The sequence below is a fragment of the Eubalaena glacialis genome, chromosome 5 (genome assembly GCF_028564815.1).
Source record: "Eubalaena glacialis isolate mEubGla1 chromosome 5, mEubGla1.1.hap2.+ XY, whole genome shotgun sequence".
NCBI classification, from domain to species: domain Eukaryota; kingdom Metazoa; phylum Chordata; class Mammalia; order Artiodactyla; family Balaenidae; genus Eubalaena; species Eubalaena glacialis.
Window position 1 is genome coordinate 52,582,077 of NC_083720.1, and position 16,057 is coordinate 52,598,133.

Sequence of the window (16,057 nt, forward strand, 5' to 3'; positions counted from 1 at the left end):
AGTTGTAATCTCTCCTTTTTCATTTCTAATTTTATTGATTTGAGTCCTCTCCCTTTTTTTCTTGATGAGTCTGGCTAAAGGTTTATCAACTTTGTTTATCTTCTCAAAGAATGTTCTTTTAGTTTTGTTGATCTTTGCTATTGTTTTTTTTGTTTCTATTTCATTTATATCTGCTCTGATTTATGATTTCTTTCCTTCTACTAATTTTGGGTTTTCTTTGTTCTTTTTCTAGTTGCTTTAGGTGTAAAGTTAGATTGTTTATTTGAGATGTTTCTTGAGGTGAGCTTGAATAGCTATGAACTTCCCTCTTAGAACTGCTTTTGCTGCATCCCCTAGTTTCTGGGTCGTTGTGTTTTCATTGTCATTTGTTTCTAGGTATTTTTTGATTTCTTCTTTGGTTTCTTCAGTGATCTCTTGGTTATTTAGCAGCACACTGTTTAGCCTCCAAGTATTTGTGTTTTTTACTGTTTTTTTCCTGTAATTGATTTCTAATCTCATAACGTGTGGTTGGAAAAGATGCTTGATACGATTTCAGTTTTCTTAAATTTTCCAAGGTTTGATTTGTGACCCAAAATGTGATCTATTCTGGAGAACGTTCTATGTGCACTTGAGAAGAAAGTGTATTCTTCTGCTTTCTGGTGGAATGTCCTAAAAATATCAGTTAAGTCTATCTGGTCTCTTGTTTCATTTAAAGCTTGTGTTTCCTTATTTATTTTCTGTCTGGGTGATCTGTCTATTGGTGTAAGTGGGGTGTTAAAGTCCCCCACTATTATTGTGTTACTGTCGATTTCTGCTTTTATGGCTGTTAGCATTTGCCTTATGTGTTGAGGTGCTCCTGTGTTGGGTGCAGAAATATTTATAATTGTTATGTTTTCTTCTTGGATTGATCCCCTGATCATTATGTAGTGTCATTCCTTATCTCTTGTAACAGTCTTTATTTTAAAGTCTATTTTATCTGATATGAGTATTGCTGCTCCACCTTTCTTATGATTTCCATTTGCATGGAATACCTTTTTCCATCCCCTCACTTTCAGTCTGTATGTGTCCCTAGGTCTGAAGTGGGTCTCTTGTAGACAGCGTATATAAGAGTCTTGTTTTTGTATCCATTCAGTCAGTCTGTGTCTTTTGGTAGGAGCATTTAATCCATTTAGATTCAAGGTGATTATCGATACGTATGTTCCTATTACCATTTTCTTAATTGATTTGAGGATTTTTTTGTAGGTTTTTTTTTCTCTGTGTTTCCTGCTTAGAGAAGTTCCTTTAGCATTTGTTGTAAAGCTGGTTTGGTGGTGATGAATTCTTGTAGCTTTTGCTTGTTTGTAAAGCTTTTGATTTTTCCATCGAATCTGAATGAGATCATTGCTGGGTAGAGTAATCTTGTTTGTAGGTTTTTCCCTTTTCATCACTTTAAATATGCCCTGCCACTCCCTTCGGGCTTGCAGAGTTTCTGCTGAAAAATCAGCTGTTAACCTTGTGGGGATTCCCTTGTATGTTATTTGTTGCTTTTCCCTTGCTGCTTTTAATATTTTTTCTTTGTATTTAATTTTTGATAGTTTGATTAACATGTGTCTCGGCATGTTTCTCTTTGGGTTTATACTGTATGGGACTCTGTGCACTTCCTGGACTTGATTGACTATTTCCTTTCCCACGTTAGGGAAGTTTTCGACTATAATCTTTTCAAATATTTTCTCAGACCCTTTGTTTTCTCTTCTTCTTCTGGGGCCCCTATAATTCAAATGTTGGTGTGTTTAATGTTGTCCCAGAGGTCTCTGAGACTGTCCTCAATTCTTTTCATTCTTTTTTCTTTATTCTGCTCCCTGGCAGTTATTTCCACCATTTTATCTTCCAGCTCATGTGTCCGTTCTTCTGCCTCAGTTATTCTGCTGTTTTTAATTTCATTTATTGTGTTGTTCATCACTGTTTGTTTGCTGTTTAGTTCTTCTAGATCCTTGTTGAATGTTGTATTTTTTCCATTCTGTTTCTGAGATTTTGGATTATCTTTACTATCATTGCTCTGAATTCTTTTTCAGGTAGGTTGCCTATTTCATCTTCATTTGTTTAGTCTTGTAGGTTTTTACCTTGCTCCTTCGTCTGTAACATATTTTTTTGTCGTTTGTTTTTTGTTTTTTTTTTTTCATGGGTGGGGCTGTATTCCTGTCTTACTGGATGTTTGGCCTGAGGCCTCCAGCACTAGAGTTTGCAGGCAGTTGGATAGAGCCAGCTCTTGGTGCTGAGATGAGGACCTCTGGGAGACCTCACTCCGATTAATATTCCCTGGGGTCTGAGGTTCTGTTAGTCCAGCGGTTTGGACTTGGAGCTCCCACCACAGGAGCTCGGGCCCGACCTCTGGCCTGGGAACCAAGATCCCGCAAGCTGTGTGGCGTGACCAAAAAAACAAAAATAAAACAAGGAGCAATATAATAACAAGGAATAAAAAACAAAATAAAATCAGAAAGCTAAAAAATATATTAGGAAAAATAAAAGTATAATTGAAACAACTGCAACAGGTAAAATAAAACCACAACAGAAAAAAAGGGGGGGGAGGGAACAAGCCAAAAGGAGCAGAACAATAACAAAGTATAAAGAATAAAATAAAATTAGAAAAGTAAAAGATTTATTAGAAAAAAATAAAATATAAATGAATCGACAAGGTAAAACAGAACCCCAGTCCAAGAGAGGAAAAAAGAAGGAAAAAAAAAAAGCTTTGGCTATGGGGGGCAGAGTTTAGGCAGGGGTGGAACTTAGGCAGGAGTGGGGTTTAAGGTGGGGTGGAGCCTAGGTGGGGTGGGGGGTGGCATTTGAGTTTGGGCGGGGCCTCTGCTTAGGACCTGCGCCCAGAAGGGGAGAGGCAGCGTCTGCAAAGGAGGGCCTTCCAACTGTGGAGCTCCAGAGTTTGGAGGCGGGGCCCTGGGTGGGGGTGTGTGGGTGGGGTTTAGGCCCAGCGCAGTTGGAGGGGGTCTCCGAGTGTGGAGGTGGGGCCCTGGGTGGGGGTGTAGGGGAAGGGCTTGTGTTCTGCACAGCAGGAGGGAGGCTCTGAGGGCAGAAGATTAGGCCTGGGAGCCCAACAGGCTCCCTGGTGCCTAAGTGGACAGGGAAAGTGCTGGCCACATTCCCTTCCGTTCCTCCACGCCCTCCCACCAACGGTCTCCCCCATCCCCACTGGACCCCTAACCGTGGGTGGGTCCCTCTGGCTGTAGGAACTCCTCCCCTCCCCCAGCCGCCCCTCAGGGGCGCCAGTCCCATCCCGCCTCCACTTCTCCTGCCCCTCACTCCCCCCACGCCCCACATCCTACCTGGTTGCTGGGGGTTCCTCCCGTCCCCTTAGGTGTCCATGGTCCCCCACTGTGCCTGGTAGGTGCCCTAGTTGTGCAGAGACAGAAATTCTGCGTCCTCCTAGTCTGCCATCTTGACTCTGCCCCCCTCCTAATATGTTAATATTGCCCTGGTTGAGCTCAGCTTTGCTGGTCATCTTGGTAGTCTTATGCAGTTATTAGTTAACAAAATATTAGGCTGTAGACACAAGACAGATCCTAGTAAGCCTTTTTTTTTAAATTTGCATGTTTGATATTTTTTTTTATCTCACAGAATACCTTTATTATGGCTGTCTAAGTTTATTGTTTTCATGTTTGTATAAGATTTTGTAATCTATATAACATAGGGTGTTTGGATTCCTTACTTTAACTTCCTAAAATGTTAAATGCATTTTTATTTTCCTTGGAAAGCTAGTACTTAGGTATTAGTACCTATGTTGAGGTCTGGCAAACACCAGTTTCTTTCTGACTCTAAGGATTGTGACAAGTAGCAATGGAACCTTCTAGTAGAAAAATCTTACAGAATAAGGCAAAATTCCCACTTGGTTCCTGTAGCTCGCTCATCCTCACCCCTGCCCAAACTGTCTGATTCAGATAGATTAGGTAATTTTGAGTCTGAAAAAATGGAGAGCATTAAGATTAGCCTTGGTGGCCCAGATGAGTAAAAGATCACAGCTTTTATACGAAGTAGATCTTTTGTGCTGTGGATGACTGGCCTTGCAAACCAGAGACGTTCACCTTAGCTGTTTCTCTGACATCACTCTTAGCTTTATTTGGGGAAATATAATATGTTAGTTGTTGGGAGAGCCCTCAATGTGTAATTTTTTGAGGGCTGAAGAACCGGGATAGGGAGAAGGCAGGGTCATTGAAAGAAGCAGAGGGCCAACACTGAAGTGCTCTTGGGTTGCAGCCCTTAACTCACATTGAGGTTATTTATCTGGACTGACAGTCCCCCACTCCCAAAGGAGGGACTCTACACACGTAGTCTTAGCATAAGGCATAAAATAATAAACAGCCTTAGGCCATAAAGAGTTCTGTAGCTATTGGCGTCGCTGATTGGAAAATGGGTTTAAAATATTTAATTACGTGCTTCTCAGAGCCCTAGGATTTCATATTTTCAGAGTTGCATAATCTCCTGAATTTCTGTTGACATTTTCTTTGAAGGAACTTTGCTTATTTGTCCCATAACTTTTAGTAGATAGTAAAAAAGTCACATTTATTATTACATAGAATTTAATTGGCAAGCTTTCTCTTATCTTAATTTGTTTTCTTTTTGTTCCTTTTGGTTTTGATAGATGACTCAAAAAGACATCACATTTGTTGCTGAATTTCTTACTGAACATTTCAATGAGGTAGGAAATTGGTATTTCTATAGTGCTTTTTAAAAAATAATCACAATAAACTGGGATAATGGTAAGAAGTAATCAAATTTAATCCAATTTAATTGAAGTTCTAAGCAATTATGTATGCTTTTTAAACTATTGAGCTAATTAATGGCAGTACTTATTTATTAAATATAAAGCATATAAATTGAACTTTTGTTTGTATGTGTGTGTTACTATATATAAAAGAGTAACTGCCACCAACAGCTTTCTTAAACAATAGAGTTTTTGGTTTAAATATATAAGATTTTTTTTTCTTTAGTGAGTTGACTTAAGAATTAAACTATATTTATTCTTTCTAGGCTCCAGATCTTTATAATCGAAAAGGAAAATATTTTAACGTTGAAAAAGTTGGTCAGGTATGGGCTCTGGATTGAATCTAGTTACTAATTTTTTTATTTTTAAAACTTTAGCAGTGTTAGTCTTTATTATACAAAACTTTTTGAAAGTACTATAATGCCAAATTATATAGTAACCCTTTCCTTTTAGCAAAATCCCCAAAGGGTAGCTTTAAACTTTTTCGTCTCAGAACCCTTTTACATTCTTAAAATTATTGAAGACTCCAGAGAGCTTTTATGTGCACTGTATCTATCAATAGTAGATATTATTGGGTATTAGAAATTAAACAGAATAAAGAATTATCTCTTAATTCATTTAAAAAGAACAAACCCACTTTCCATTACATATTAATATAAATATTTGCAACGAAAAGTAACTGTACTTCACAAAACAAAATTAAGTGAAGAATGGCATTGTTTTATACGTTTGCAAATCTCCTTAATGTCTGGCTTAAGACAAGGCAGCTATATTCTCATATCTGCTTCTGCTTTCGATCTACTGTGATGTATTGTTTTGGTTAAGAAAGCCTGGTTTCACACAGGTGTGTAGTTGGAAAGGGTAAAGTATTTTAATAGCTTTTTAGATAACTGTGAATATTCTTTGATACTACACCAGATCCTGACAAGTGGTAGTATCCTAGGTTAGTTTCAGTATGGAATCTAAATTGCATCAATGGATTTTTCATATTCTGATTCATTAAAATTCATTCATCTACCTTGCACTTTGGATGGATCTTTTACACTGTGCATGTGATTTTGCCATATCATGTATTGGTCATTTGGAAAATACTGATTCGCTGAATTACAGCGATCTTCCATTTGCTGACGCCTTTCTTCATACAGTATCCGAAAGTCAGATTTTGTTAATGTCATTACCAATCTCATCAGACAATGTTTAACTACTGTGAGGTTGTCAAACACATAGTGGCAGATACAGGTTTTTCCAAAATTTTAATTTTTGCTTGAATGTTTAAATTTTATCATTGGTAATAAATACTGTCAGTTGTTTTGCTTAAAGTGACAGGATCACTTTCTTTATTTTCAAGAACATATCTGCCAAATACCCAAGAATGAATAATCATAGTTTGTCTGCCAGTCGTTCTTTTGAGTGAAAATGGAATTCCATTAATAACAAAGAAGTGCCTGGCCTGACTCACAACTACAAATTCATAAATGCTATCCCTCATGATAACTGTCATACTTTGGTATGCAGCAAAAGTGCTTTATTCATACTTCCCAATTCAGTCACTCAGAATATGAAAAAGATTTTGTTGAGATTTAATGAAATTAATCATTTTAATAGCCTCATTAGAGATTAGTGAAACTGTATGTGGCAAAAAGGAATATAGTGACTGTCAGTATGGTTTGGGGCCAGTACTTTGATTCTTGGTGACAGCGCCAGCGCCAGCAGTTTTCTCCACCTCTGCTTTTGACTCTCATTGGCATTTTTGACAGGGCATTTCACTGTCATTACAGTGAAAAGGGCAAATAATATCTTGATACTATTATAAAAATAGTAATGACCTCATGCATCTTTGAAAGCATCTTGAAGACTCTCAGAGTTGCATGGATCACACTTTGAGAACTACTGCCATAGATTAGACTGACAGTTGATACTTTTCAAATTAACTTATAAACTTACATATATAAGTTTAAAATGTGCTTTCTGAAAATAGAACATGAAATTTAAACTCTATAGTCTCTAAATCTACAGCATTCTAATGTTTGCAGTTCTGTTGCTTGGCATTTAGCAAATTTTGGTCATCTCACAGAATGGTGCACTTTCAGAGGACTTGGCAGTAAAACAAAATAAGTAGAATAGTGTTAAATATAAACAATTTCGGAGCCTAATGCTTTGATTTACAAAACTTAAATTTCTAATTCTGTACTTCTAGTACTTGAAAGACGAAGATGATGATCTTGTGTCACCCCCTAACACAGAAGGGAACCAGTGGTATGACTTTCTTCAAAACAGCAGCCACCTTAAAGGTATTTCATGAACCAACATGGATATTCGCCATGTTTATATTTATTTGAGACCAGTACATCAGCAAGTGTACTTGCTGAATACTTATCTAAGTTCTTTAGATTTATCTTTTGTGTCCATTTTATTTGATTAGAGAAACAGTAAAATAATAACAGTGTATGACATTACCATGTTCAGAAACACTATGATATTAACTGTGATGTAGTAAGATTGCTTAAGTATTGTCTGTTATAAAAAATATGTATAAAAAATAGGATATTGGGAAGAAAACTGTAGAGCCTATTAGAGAAGTCTATTTTGCCAGTAGCTTTTAAGAGCATATAATGCTTTTAACTCCTATAATGATGCATCACTGTTTTCGTCTGAGGTTGTTTTTTTTTTTTTTTTTTAATTTACTTGTTATGCCTTTCATTCTCTAGGATGTTGATTTGGTAAAACTTTATTTAGCCAACATTACTGGGAATGCAGCACAAAATAGCAACCATTAAATATGTCAAAACGTCTCCATTTTAGATGAAAAGATTTTTAAAGCATCTGTTTCTTTGCTTTCTCAAAGAATAATCTGACCACAGTTTAGCTATTTCTTAGATCCTCGGGGTAATAGCCACATACATGTATTACCTCCTTTAATCTTCACAAGAACCTATGAGGTAGGTACTTGTTATCTTCACTTTACTAGTGAGGAAACTGAAGGTTAGAGAAGGCCCCAAGATGATACAAGGTGGTAAGCGATAGAGCTAGGATTCTGCTAACTTGAGAGCCTGAGTTTTTAACTGGACTCAGTAGTGACCTCTGCTCTGTGCGGTTGCTGTGTATCTGAATGAGTGAGTGAGTGGGGGGAGGCAGAGAAATCTCAGGCCCAGAACTTTGCTTACTGTTTGATTTAACCTTACAAGCCCAAATTCTTTTTCAGAGCAGGACGTATTTTACATTGCTTGAGAGTCTTAAGATCAATTGAGAGAGATGTATTGATGTAAGTTAGCTATTGAATGGAGGGGAAATAAAAGTACAGCTGACTTAGCTCATTTACCATATTTAATCAGGATGTCCAAGGAGTAAGGAAGGATGCCTGGGGAGGGCTGATGGCAGTGTACCAGCAGGGGTGGCACCTGGACCCTGTCACTGTTGGGCTAATATCCATCCTGGGGACTTCGGGCTAAAAACAGGTTCTACCCTTTTTTCTCCCCACATCTTCTATGGCTGAATAGAAAAGCGTAATCTTAGTTACAGGTCTCATGTTTAACTTCAGATTAACTCCATCTCTTAAATGCTTAAGAGTTTGCTAGTATGTGACTTTGGACAAGCTCATTAATCTCCCAGTTTCTTAGTCTAGTATGAAGTAATACCGACTGTCATTATGGAACTATTAAGAAACCTTTAATGAAACTTCTGCCTAGCACTTTGCAAAAATCAAGTGCTAAATGCTTAGCGCACGTAGCTTCCCAGGGGATGTGAGAGAGTTGGTGTTGTTACGTGGGTAAAGGTCGGTGTGCTGGAAGCTGGGCTGCCTGGGCTGAAGTCCTGCTCTGCCGCTTCCTGGTGTGGGGCTGAGGGCACGTTGCCTGGCCTCTTTGTGCCCCAGTTTTCTCTTCTATAAAGTGAGGATGATCAGAGCGCCTCCCTCAAAAAGCTGTTGGGAAGATTAAACAAATTAATCTAGATGAAGCACTTAGGATAGTGCCTGGCACATAGCATATAAGCAGGCGGTATGCATCTGAGCTGTTTTTACTCAAGACACTTCTGACACCAAAATGAGAGGCTTTTTTCCCTTCTGAGACCAATTCTGACACCAACTGGGTGTCCTACAGTTCGATTCTGACACTAACTCTGCAGAGTTACCACCAGACCCCACAGGGTTAGGGCTTAGTCCCACAAGACTGCCCCCACTTCAGAGTTTAGTCACAAGTACTGGGTCCCCAGGTTACCCACATTTCTGTTCCACTTGGCTACAAAGTTGGGGGTTCCCATACTTCAGTTTTAATGATTTGCTAAAATGGCTCACAAAACTCAGAAACACTTAACTTACATCTACCAGTTTATTATAAAGCATACAACTCTGGAATAGCCAAGTGGAAGAGATGCATGGGGCAAGGTATGGGGAGGGGCATGGAGCTTCCATCCCCTCTCCAGGCGCACTGCCTTCCCAGCACCTTAATGCATGCATCGACCCAGAGGCCCTCTGCTCTGTTGTTTAGGGGCTTTATGGAGTTTTCATCATGTAGGGGTTAGGGGCCATTGGTGACGGGACTCAACGCTAGCTTCTCTCCCCTACCCGCGGGTCGAGGAAGGGGCTGAAAGTTCCAAGCTTCTGATCAAGGCTTGGTCTTTATGGAGACCAGCCCCCATCGTGAAGCTATCTAAGGGCCTCATTAAAACAGAGTATGCTCCTGTCATCCTTATCACTCAGGAAATTCCAAGAGTTTTAAGGAGCTCTGGGCCAGGAACTGGGGACAAAGACCAAATATCTCTCTATGATACCACAGCATCTGTCACCTGTTGGGAGCTTAAAATGTTAACACGATTAAAGCTCCTTTTATCCAGCGTAGCTGGGACATGAGGTGCTGTGAGGGAGGCCTGCAGAGCACAGTGGAAGAGGGTGGGCTTGAGAGTTGGACCTGGGTTTGATTGAGAGGTCTAGCTTCCTAGTCATTCTCACACTGGGCAACTGCCTACACCTCCTAAGCCTCATTTTTTTTTTTTTAAATGAGTAAAATAAAGAGTATGATGCTTAATATATACAGCTATTGTAAACAATAGAAATAACAGGTATAAAAAGAACCTAGCATACTTGGTGTCACTAAATGACAAATTATATATTACTTTCTACTGATAAAGTAGTCTTTTCTAAAGTAAAGAGCTTATTTTCATAGCACCAGTTTCTTGTCTCCTGTTTTTGTTTTCACTATCACACTCTTCCAAAACAAGTGCTGTTGTTATACCATTGTGGCAAAGAAGAGAGAAAAATGAACTTATTTCATTATCTGTCTTATGGTTCCCAAATCACCCCTTTCTTCTTATAGCCAACAGAAGCATACTGTTGGATTTTGGTGGGAAAAATAAAATATAGAATAATAAGCTGCAAGGACTCAGCTTGTGGTAAGTGTGGTGGCAGCAGGGGATGGTGCAAGGCAGGAGGCCACGGTCGTTTCTAGTGAGGTCGTGCCAAGGTGTAATGAAGTGGCCAGGGAGAATTCCAGCGTCAGATAAGCTGTGTGGGCTGGCTCTAGCAGTAGATTAGTTTCTCCTAGTTATCTGGTTTGTTATAGCTTTTTATTTTTTGTTTTTGTTTCAAACCAGAAAGTCCTTTGCTCTTTCCTTATTATCCTCGAAAATCATTGCATTTTGTGAAAAGGCGGATGGAGAACGTTATTGATCAGTGCTTGCAAAAGCCAGCAGTAAGTTTGAAAGAAATGCATGTTTTTGTGTAGGAGCAAGAATATCCGCAATATGTGGCTCACTTATGTAAATGATCGTAGTTATTAAGATGAACCATATCAAAATGCTGATATTCAACTATTTCTGACTAACAAAAATGGCAGTTTCATATGGTTCACTCTAATATTTCCTCTTATTGTTGCTTTCTTACGTAAATTAAAACATAACTACATGGTTATTGAACGTGTTGACGTCCTTTAGTATTTTATTTGTGCCCAGAACAAACTTATTATAAATGGTCTTAGTTACAGAGCTGATGTGTGTGTTAACTACCGAATGATGGATGATTGATGCTATGAGACTAGAAGAGGTGGTTTCTAACCTGCCATCACTTATCTCCAGGGTCCTTTTCAGCTCAGAACTTTCTCTCTTCCTTACTGTCATGACTGTCATTAAAGTTTCTTGCATGAAGGTTGGTGATATAGATGATTTTGCACTAGACTTAAACAGTGATGATCATTCACTTTCTGTGGAGTATTTATTTTTGTGTATGTACGTGCTTTAATTATATTTTTAAATCTTATTTAGGATGTAATTGGAAAATCAATGAATCAAGCAATATGTATTCCATTATATAGAGATGCTAGAAGGTAATTCTATTTACCTTTTTGGGTGGTATAATTCAGCAGCCAATTAAAATTTTTCTTACTTTTTTTTTTTCTTTTGTTTTAGTGAGGACTCCACACGTAGATTGTTCAAATTCCCTTTTCTGTAAGTGTCTCTCCCCTATCTCATGTGAATAATACAGTTTTGTTCTATGCATTGGTAGCTAAATAATCATGTTTTGACATTAATTTTTTTCCTTAGGTGGAATAATAAAACCTCAAATCTGCATTATCTTCTTTTTACTATTTTAGAAGATTCACTTTATAAAATGTGCATCTTAAGGAGACATACTGATATTTCCCAGTAAGTATTAATCTGAAGTTTGAACCAAGGAGATAAGATTTTATTATTTTTAATCATAAAACATACCGCTTCCCTTCCCTACATATCAGGTTTTAGTTAAGCTGCCTTGTGACTTTAGGCTTGCTAACTTAACTGTTCTGGTCTTCGTTTTCACATTTTTAAGGTGGTAATGCCAAATTAGGAAGCTATGTGATCCCTTCTAATTCTAGATTATTTAATTTTGTATTGGTATATAGCTGTTACATGTAGGATATTTTTAGGGTTAGGAAAAATGTAACAACAGAATAGTCAGGATTATATCTCATCAACTTGTGGAAGTTCAAAATTATATTTTGGCATCCTTATAGAAAGGATTTTTACCTCAGGTTAAGTATGCCTTTCATTAAACAAGAAGCCTTGCATATAGAGACTTCTTTTTGAGAATGCAAATAAAAGTTCTGAAAAATAAATCATATTCAGAATGTCACTAGGATCTTAAATGATTTTAAATCTAAACCTGAGGGAAATTTTTTGAAACCAAGATGTAGCCCGAGAGAAATAATTTGGTTGTCCCAAACATCCTTATTTTATAAGGAATCTTGCTACTTTGGTGACTATAAGATTTTAAACTAAGTTGTAATTTTGATGTTAGTTTTATCTGTCAGGGGTTTAAATCAGTTATCAGTATTCTAGAGTGAGTGTAATAGTATTTTGGTCTGGGGTTTGGTGATGAGGTAAATGTACTAACAATCATGTTCTTTCAAGCATATATAGATTATTGCCTATCCAAGTTGTTCTACAAAGTCTCTTTCTCCACCCCCTTTCTTTCTTGAAGATCTGTAAGTAATGGACTAATTGCTATTAAATTTGGGAGCTTCACATATGCCACAACTGAAAAAGTGAGAAGAAGGTAAATCTTGAATCTTGTTTGAGTGAGATGTATATATAATAAATACAATTATAGGAATGTGGTTAGACTCAGTTACAGTGATGATATTCTTAGAAGGCCTTCGTCATTTGCAGCTTAGGGGGCTGGGTTGGTTATGTATTTTATACTTAGAGGATGATTTGATTTACAGTAAAAGGAACCTTACTGGCCTGCAGGAATTTTTATTGCTTTCCTACAATTAATACTTCGGAGCTCTTTGTCCACTAAGAAAGTAATGTGGTTCCAGGGGGCAGATGGCTGAAGGTCTTCTTATGACCAGCAGAGGTGTGAGGTGGTATCCTTCTCACTGGGGTGGGAATGTCTTAGGGCGCAAAGGGTAACAATACTTGATGTCATCCTGAGGCTTTTGCAAGAGAAAGAACTGACACTAATCCTAAACCAACCTTTTTCTTACTCTTTTCCTTACATAAACGAAGTTATTTATGATAATGTCTTTGAAGTTGTGTCTTTTCATATGTAAATCTTATTTTTACTTTTCATTCTAGTTAACTCTGTTTATTATATATATGTATATATGTATATATACACACACACACACACACACACACATATGTATATACATGGTGTCATTCATGGAATCTCCACAGGCTTAAGGCCTGACCATTGATGTCAAGAGTTTTCTGGAGCTGTGAACCAAGTTCACAGGTTTTTCCTTTTTCATGATTATCTATTTTCAGGGCCTAGTTAATATTTGTGAGTAATCAGTACAACAGGTAACTGTGACTTTAGTGTAAACTAATGATATATTTTAAATGTTACTGTATAGAATGTCACTTGATATTTTCATTGTCAGTTTTCTGCTTGGTACCAGTATAATGTTATATATACAGTATTTTCTCAGTCATGATAACATCTTTGATATAACAAAACTTATTTTAATTCTAGCACCTACAGTTGTTTAGATGCACAGTTTTATGATGATGAAACTGTCACAGTAGTTCTTAAAGACACTGTAGGACGTGAAGGAAGAGATAGACTCTTGGTCCAGTTGCCGTTGTCTTTAGTGTATAACAGTGAAGATTCTGCAGAATATCAATTCACTGGGTCTTACTCTACAAGGTAACTTACATTAGTAAGATTGTCTTTCTGATAGAACAGTTAAATGTTTTTTTAATGTATATTGTACATTCTGGTTCTTTTTTTTTTTTTTTTAATTTTATTTATTTATTTATTTATTTTTGGCTGTATTGGGTCTTCGTTTCTGTGTGAGGGCTTTCTCCAGTTGCGGCGAGTGGGGGCCACTCTTCATCGCGGTGCGCGGGCCTCTCACTATCGCGGCCTCTCTTGCTGCGGAGCACAGGCTCCAGACGCGCAGGCTCAGCAGTTGTGGCTCACGGCCCCCGTTGCTCCGCGGCATGTGGGATCCTCCCAGACCAGGGCTCGAACCCGTGTCCCCTGCATTGGCAGGCAGACTCTCAACCACTGTGCCACCAGGGAAGCCCCATTCTGGTTCTTTAGGTATGATAGATAACTAAAGTCAGCTGAGCAGAAATGCTCCTATTTTTTTACTGAAAAAATACTGGCTTCAACAGCTCTTCTGCCAAGAATTATTTGCTGGAACAAGGTGGGGAATTATTTGGTGTGGAGAATGGAACTTCTGTTTTCAAGGAAAGCATGAACCCCAGTTTGTAGTACAATTATTTTAGATTTGCCTTTAGTATTTTCCTTTCAGAATTAGGACCTCAGTAGCCACGTAGAGGTTCAAGGTTAGTTCCAAGAGATGGCTTTAGATTGAGATTTAAATAAGCAGATCCCTAATTTTTAAAATGAGTCCATTTGCTTACCTTGAAAGTGAATCAAAAACCTTACTAAGGTTTCTGCCTTAAAAAGGTATTCTGCCTATTTGGAAATGCAGTTTTTTCATAGAATATAGTATCACAGCTTTTTTATACAGTAGCTGGTAGAATTATATTGGAAATGGGAATATCGGTAGAAATCAAACCCTGATACCACCCCTAGTAAACCAGGGAGAACAGCCCCATTTCACTCCTGGGTTGGTTTTCTTCCCTCTCTAGGCTAGATGAGCAGCGTAGTGCTATTCCCACCCGTACCATGCACTTTGAGAAGCACTGGAGATTACTGGAAAGTATGAAAGCACAGTATGTTGCTGGGAATGGTTTTCGCAAAGTGTCCTGTGTGGTAAGTATTAAATTGTTGCAAAGAGTAACAGAAGCAACAGGATCTGTCAGTCCTCTCAGTGCAAACATTTAGTGATGTCAAGCTTTTATTGATTATGAGCATGTAGTGGCCTTAGCTCTTTAGTTCTCTTGTTCTGAGAAAGCTTACTAAGTAATTAATAACAATTTTAGATTTTAGTAATCTTGAAATTGTGGAGATCCTTTTATACAAAATGAAAGCTGAGTTTAGTGATATTGTTGTAAATTGATGGGAAAATAACTTTCCTATAAAACCACTTTTTTCAGATTTCTGATTTCTAATTTTTTATATATAATGTATTAGTTAAGCCATTTTAAAAGTTCTTTATTTGGCCTTTTCTTTAGTTAAGCTCGAATCTCCGTCATGTGAGAGTATTTGAAATGGACATAGACGATGAATGGGAGCTTGATGAGTCTTCGGATGAAGAGGAGGAGGCCAGTAATAAGCCTGTAAAAATAAAGGAAGAAGTATTGTCTGAGTCGGAAGCAGAGAACCAGCAAGCTGGCACTGCTGCTTTAGCTCCAGAGATGGTCATTAAAGTAGAAAAACTTGACCCTGAGCTAGACTCATGATCTAGCTTGCCATTATTTTGTATGTTCTCTTGTCAGAAAGGACACAGATGATGATTGAAGATGTGTTGGACCACTTAATTTTCTTTGTGAAATAAACAGTAAATTTTATTTTTTTTTATTCTGTGTCATTTTCTTTTAGTGGTGTAGCCACTGTGATAGATTTTCTTTTCACCAAGATTTCTTTTTAATACTGTGTGCAGAACTAGTGTTAAAGAAAATATAAATTGAATGTGAAGAAAGAGTTTAGTCTTTTCTGTCAAAAGGTAGGTATCAGGAATCATTCCTGTATCAGAAAGAAATTACGTTTAGTCATTCATCACTGGAAGTTTTGATGCATTTAGTATTTTTAAAATGCAGACAACATTTATTCCTGTTTTTCCATCTTCCTCTTCTAGTTCATTTTAGATCTCCAGAATGCTTTCAAAATTATGTTTTTATACTGATTTACTGTAATCCTAAATAAGCCAAGAGATGGGTACTATCTTTATGATTTAAATAGCAAAAACATTGATTGACACCTGCATGATTATCTTTTCTCACTGTTACTTTATTTGAGCTCTGAATTCTTTGAATCACCAGTGTTTAGAAGTGTATTTTTCCTCTGTTTAGAGTTGGTCGAGGACATATGTGGCTGGCTGTGTGGTTGGTTCCTTGGGAACATGAGAAATAGGGATCAGCTAAACATAATTTAGCATTAGTGCAAATGAGCGCTTGTTGATTTCCTAATGCTCATTCCTAAAGTAGAATGGTACTGTCATGTGACTTTCAAAGTTTCCATTTCATATATGAATTCTTTTTTTTTTTTGGTCTGTGTTGGGTCTTCGTTGCTGCGCGTGGGCTTTCTCTAGTTGCGGCGAGCAGGGGCTACTCTTCGTTGCGGAGTGCAGACTTCTCATTGTGGTGGCTTCTCTTGTTGCAGAGCACGGGCTCTAGGTGTGCGGGCTTCAGTAGTTGTGGCGCACAGCCTTAGTTGCTCCGTGGCATGTGGGATCTTCCTGGACCAGGGCTCGAACCCATGTCCCCTGCATTGGCAGGCGG

The 16,057-nt window shown here is 37.9% G+C and overlaps 1 protein-coding gene across 1 annotated transcript in view; it reads left to right on the plus strand.

Moving 5' to 3' along the window:
* The window catches only part of ANAPC4 (anaphase promoting complex subunit 4), a 41,427-nt gene extending 26,300 nt beyond the window's left edge, over positions 1 to 15,127 (plus strand). Inside the window, exons 19-29 of the mRNA XM_061191291.1 lie at positions 4,607 to 4,663; positions 4,996 to 5,052; positions 6,927 to 7,020; positions 10,316 to 10,413; positions 10,982 to 11,043; positions 11,126 to 11,164; positions 11,261 to 11,362; positions 12,177 to 12,251; positions 13,176 to 13,349; positions 14,306 to 14,429; positions 14,792 to 15,127. Coding sequence (XP_061047274.1) covers positions 4,607 to 4,663; positions 4,996 to 5,052; positions 6,927 to 7,020; positions 10,316 to 10,413; positions 10,982 to 11,043; positions 11,126 to 11,164; positions 11,261 to 11,362; positions 12,177 to 12,251; positions 13,176 to 13,349; positions 14,306 to 14,429; positions 14,792 to 15,019 — 1,110 coding nt within the window. The 3' untranslated portion in view covers positions 15,020 to 15,127. The remainder of the gene's footprint in view (positions 1 to 4,606; positions 4,664 to 4,995; positions 5,053 to 6,926; positions 7,021 to 10,315; positions 10,414 to 10,981; positions 11,044 to 11,125; positions 11,165 to 11,260; positions 11,363 to 12,176; positions 12,252 to 13,175; positions 13,350 to 14,305; positions 14,430 to 14,791) is intronic.
* Positions 15,128 to 16,057: the final 930 nt, after the last annotated feature.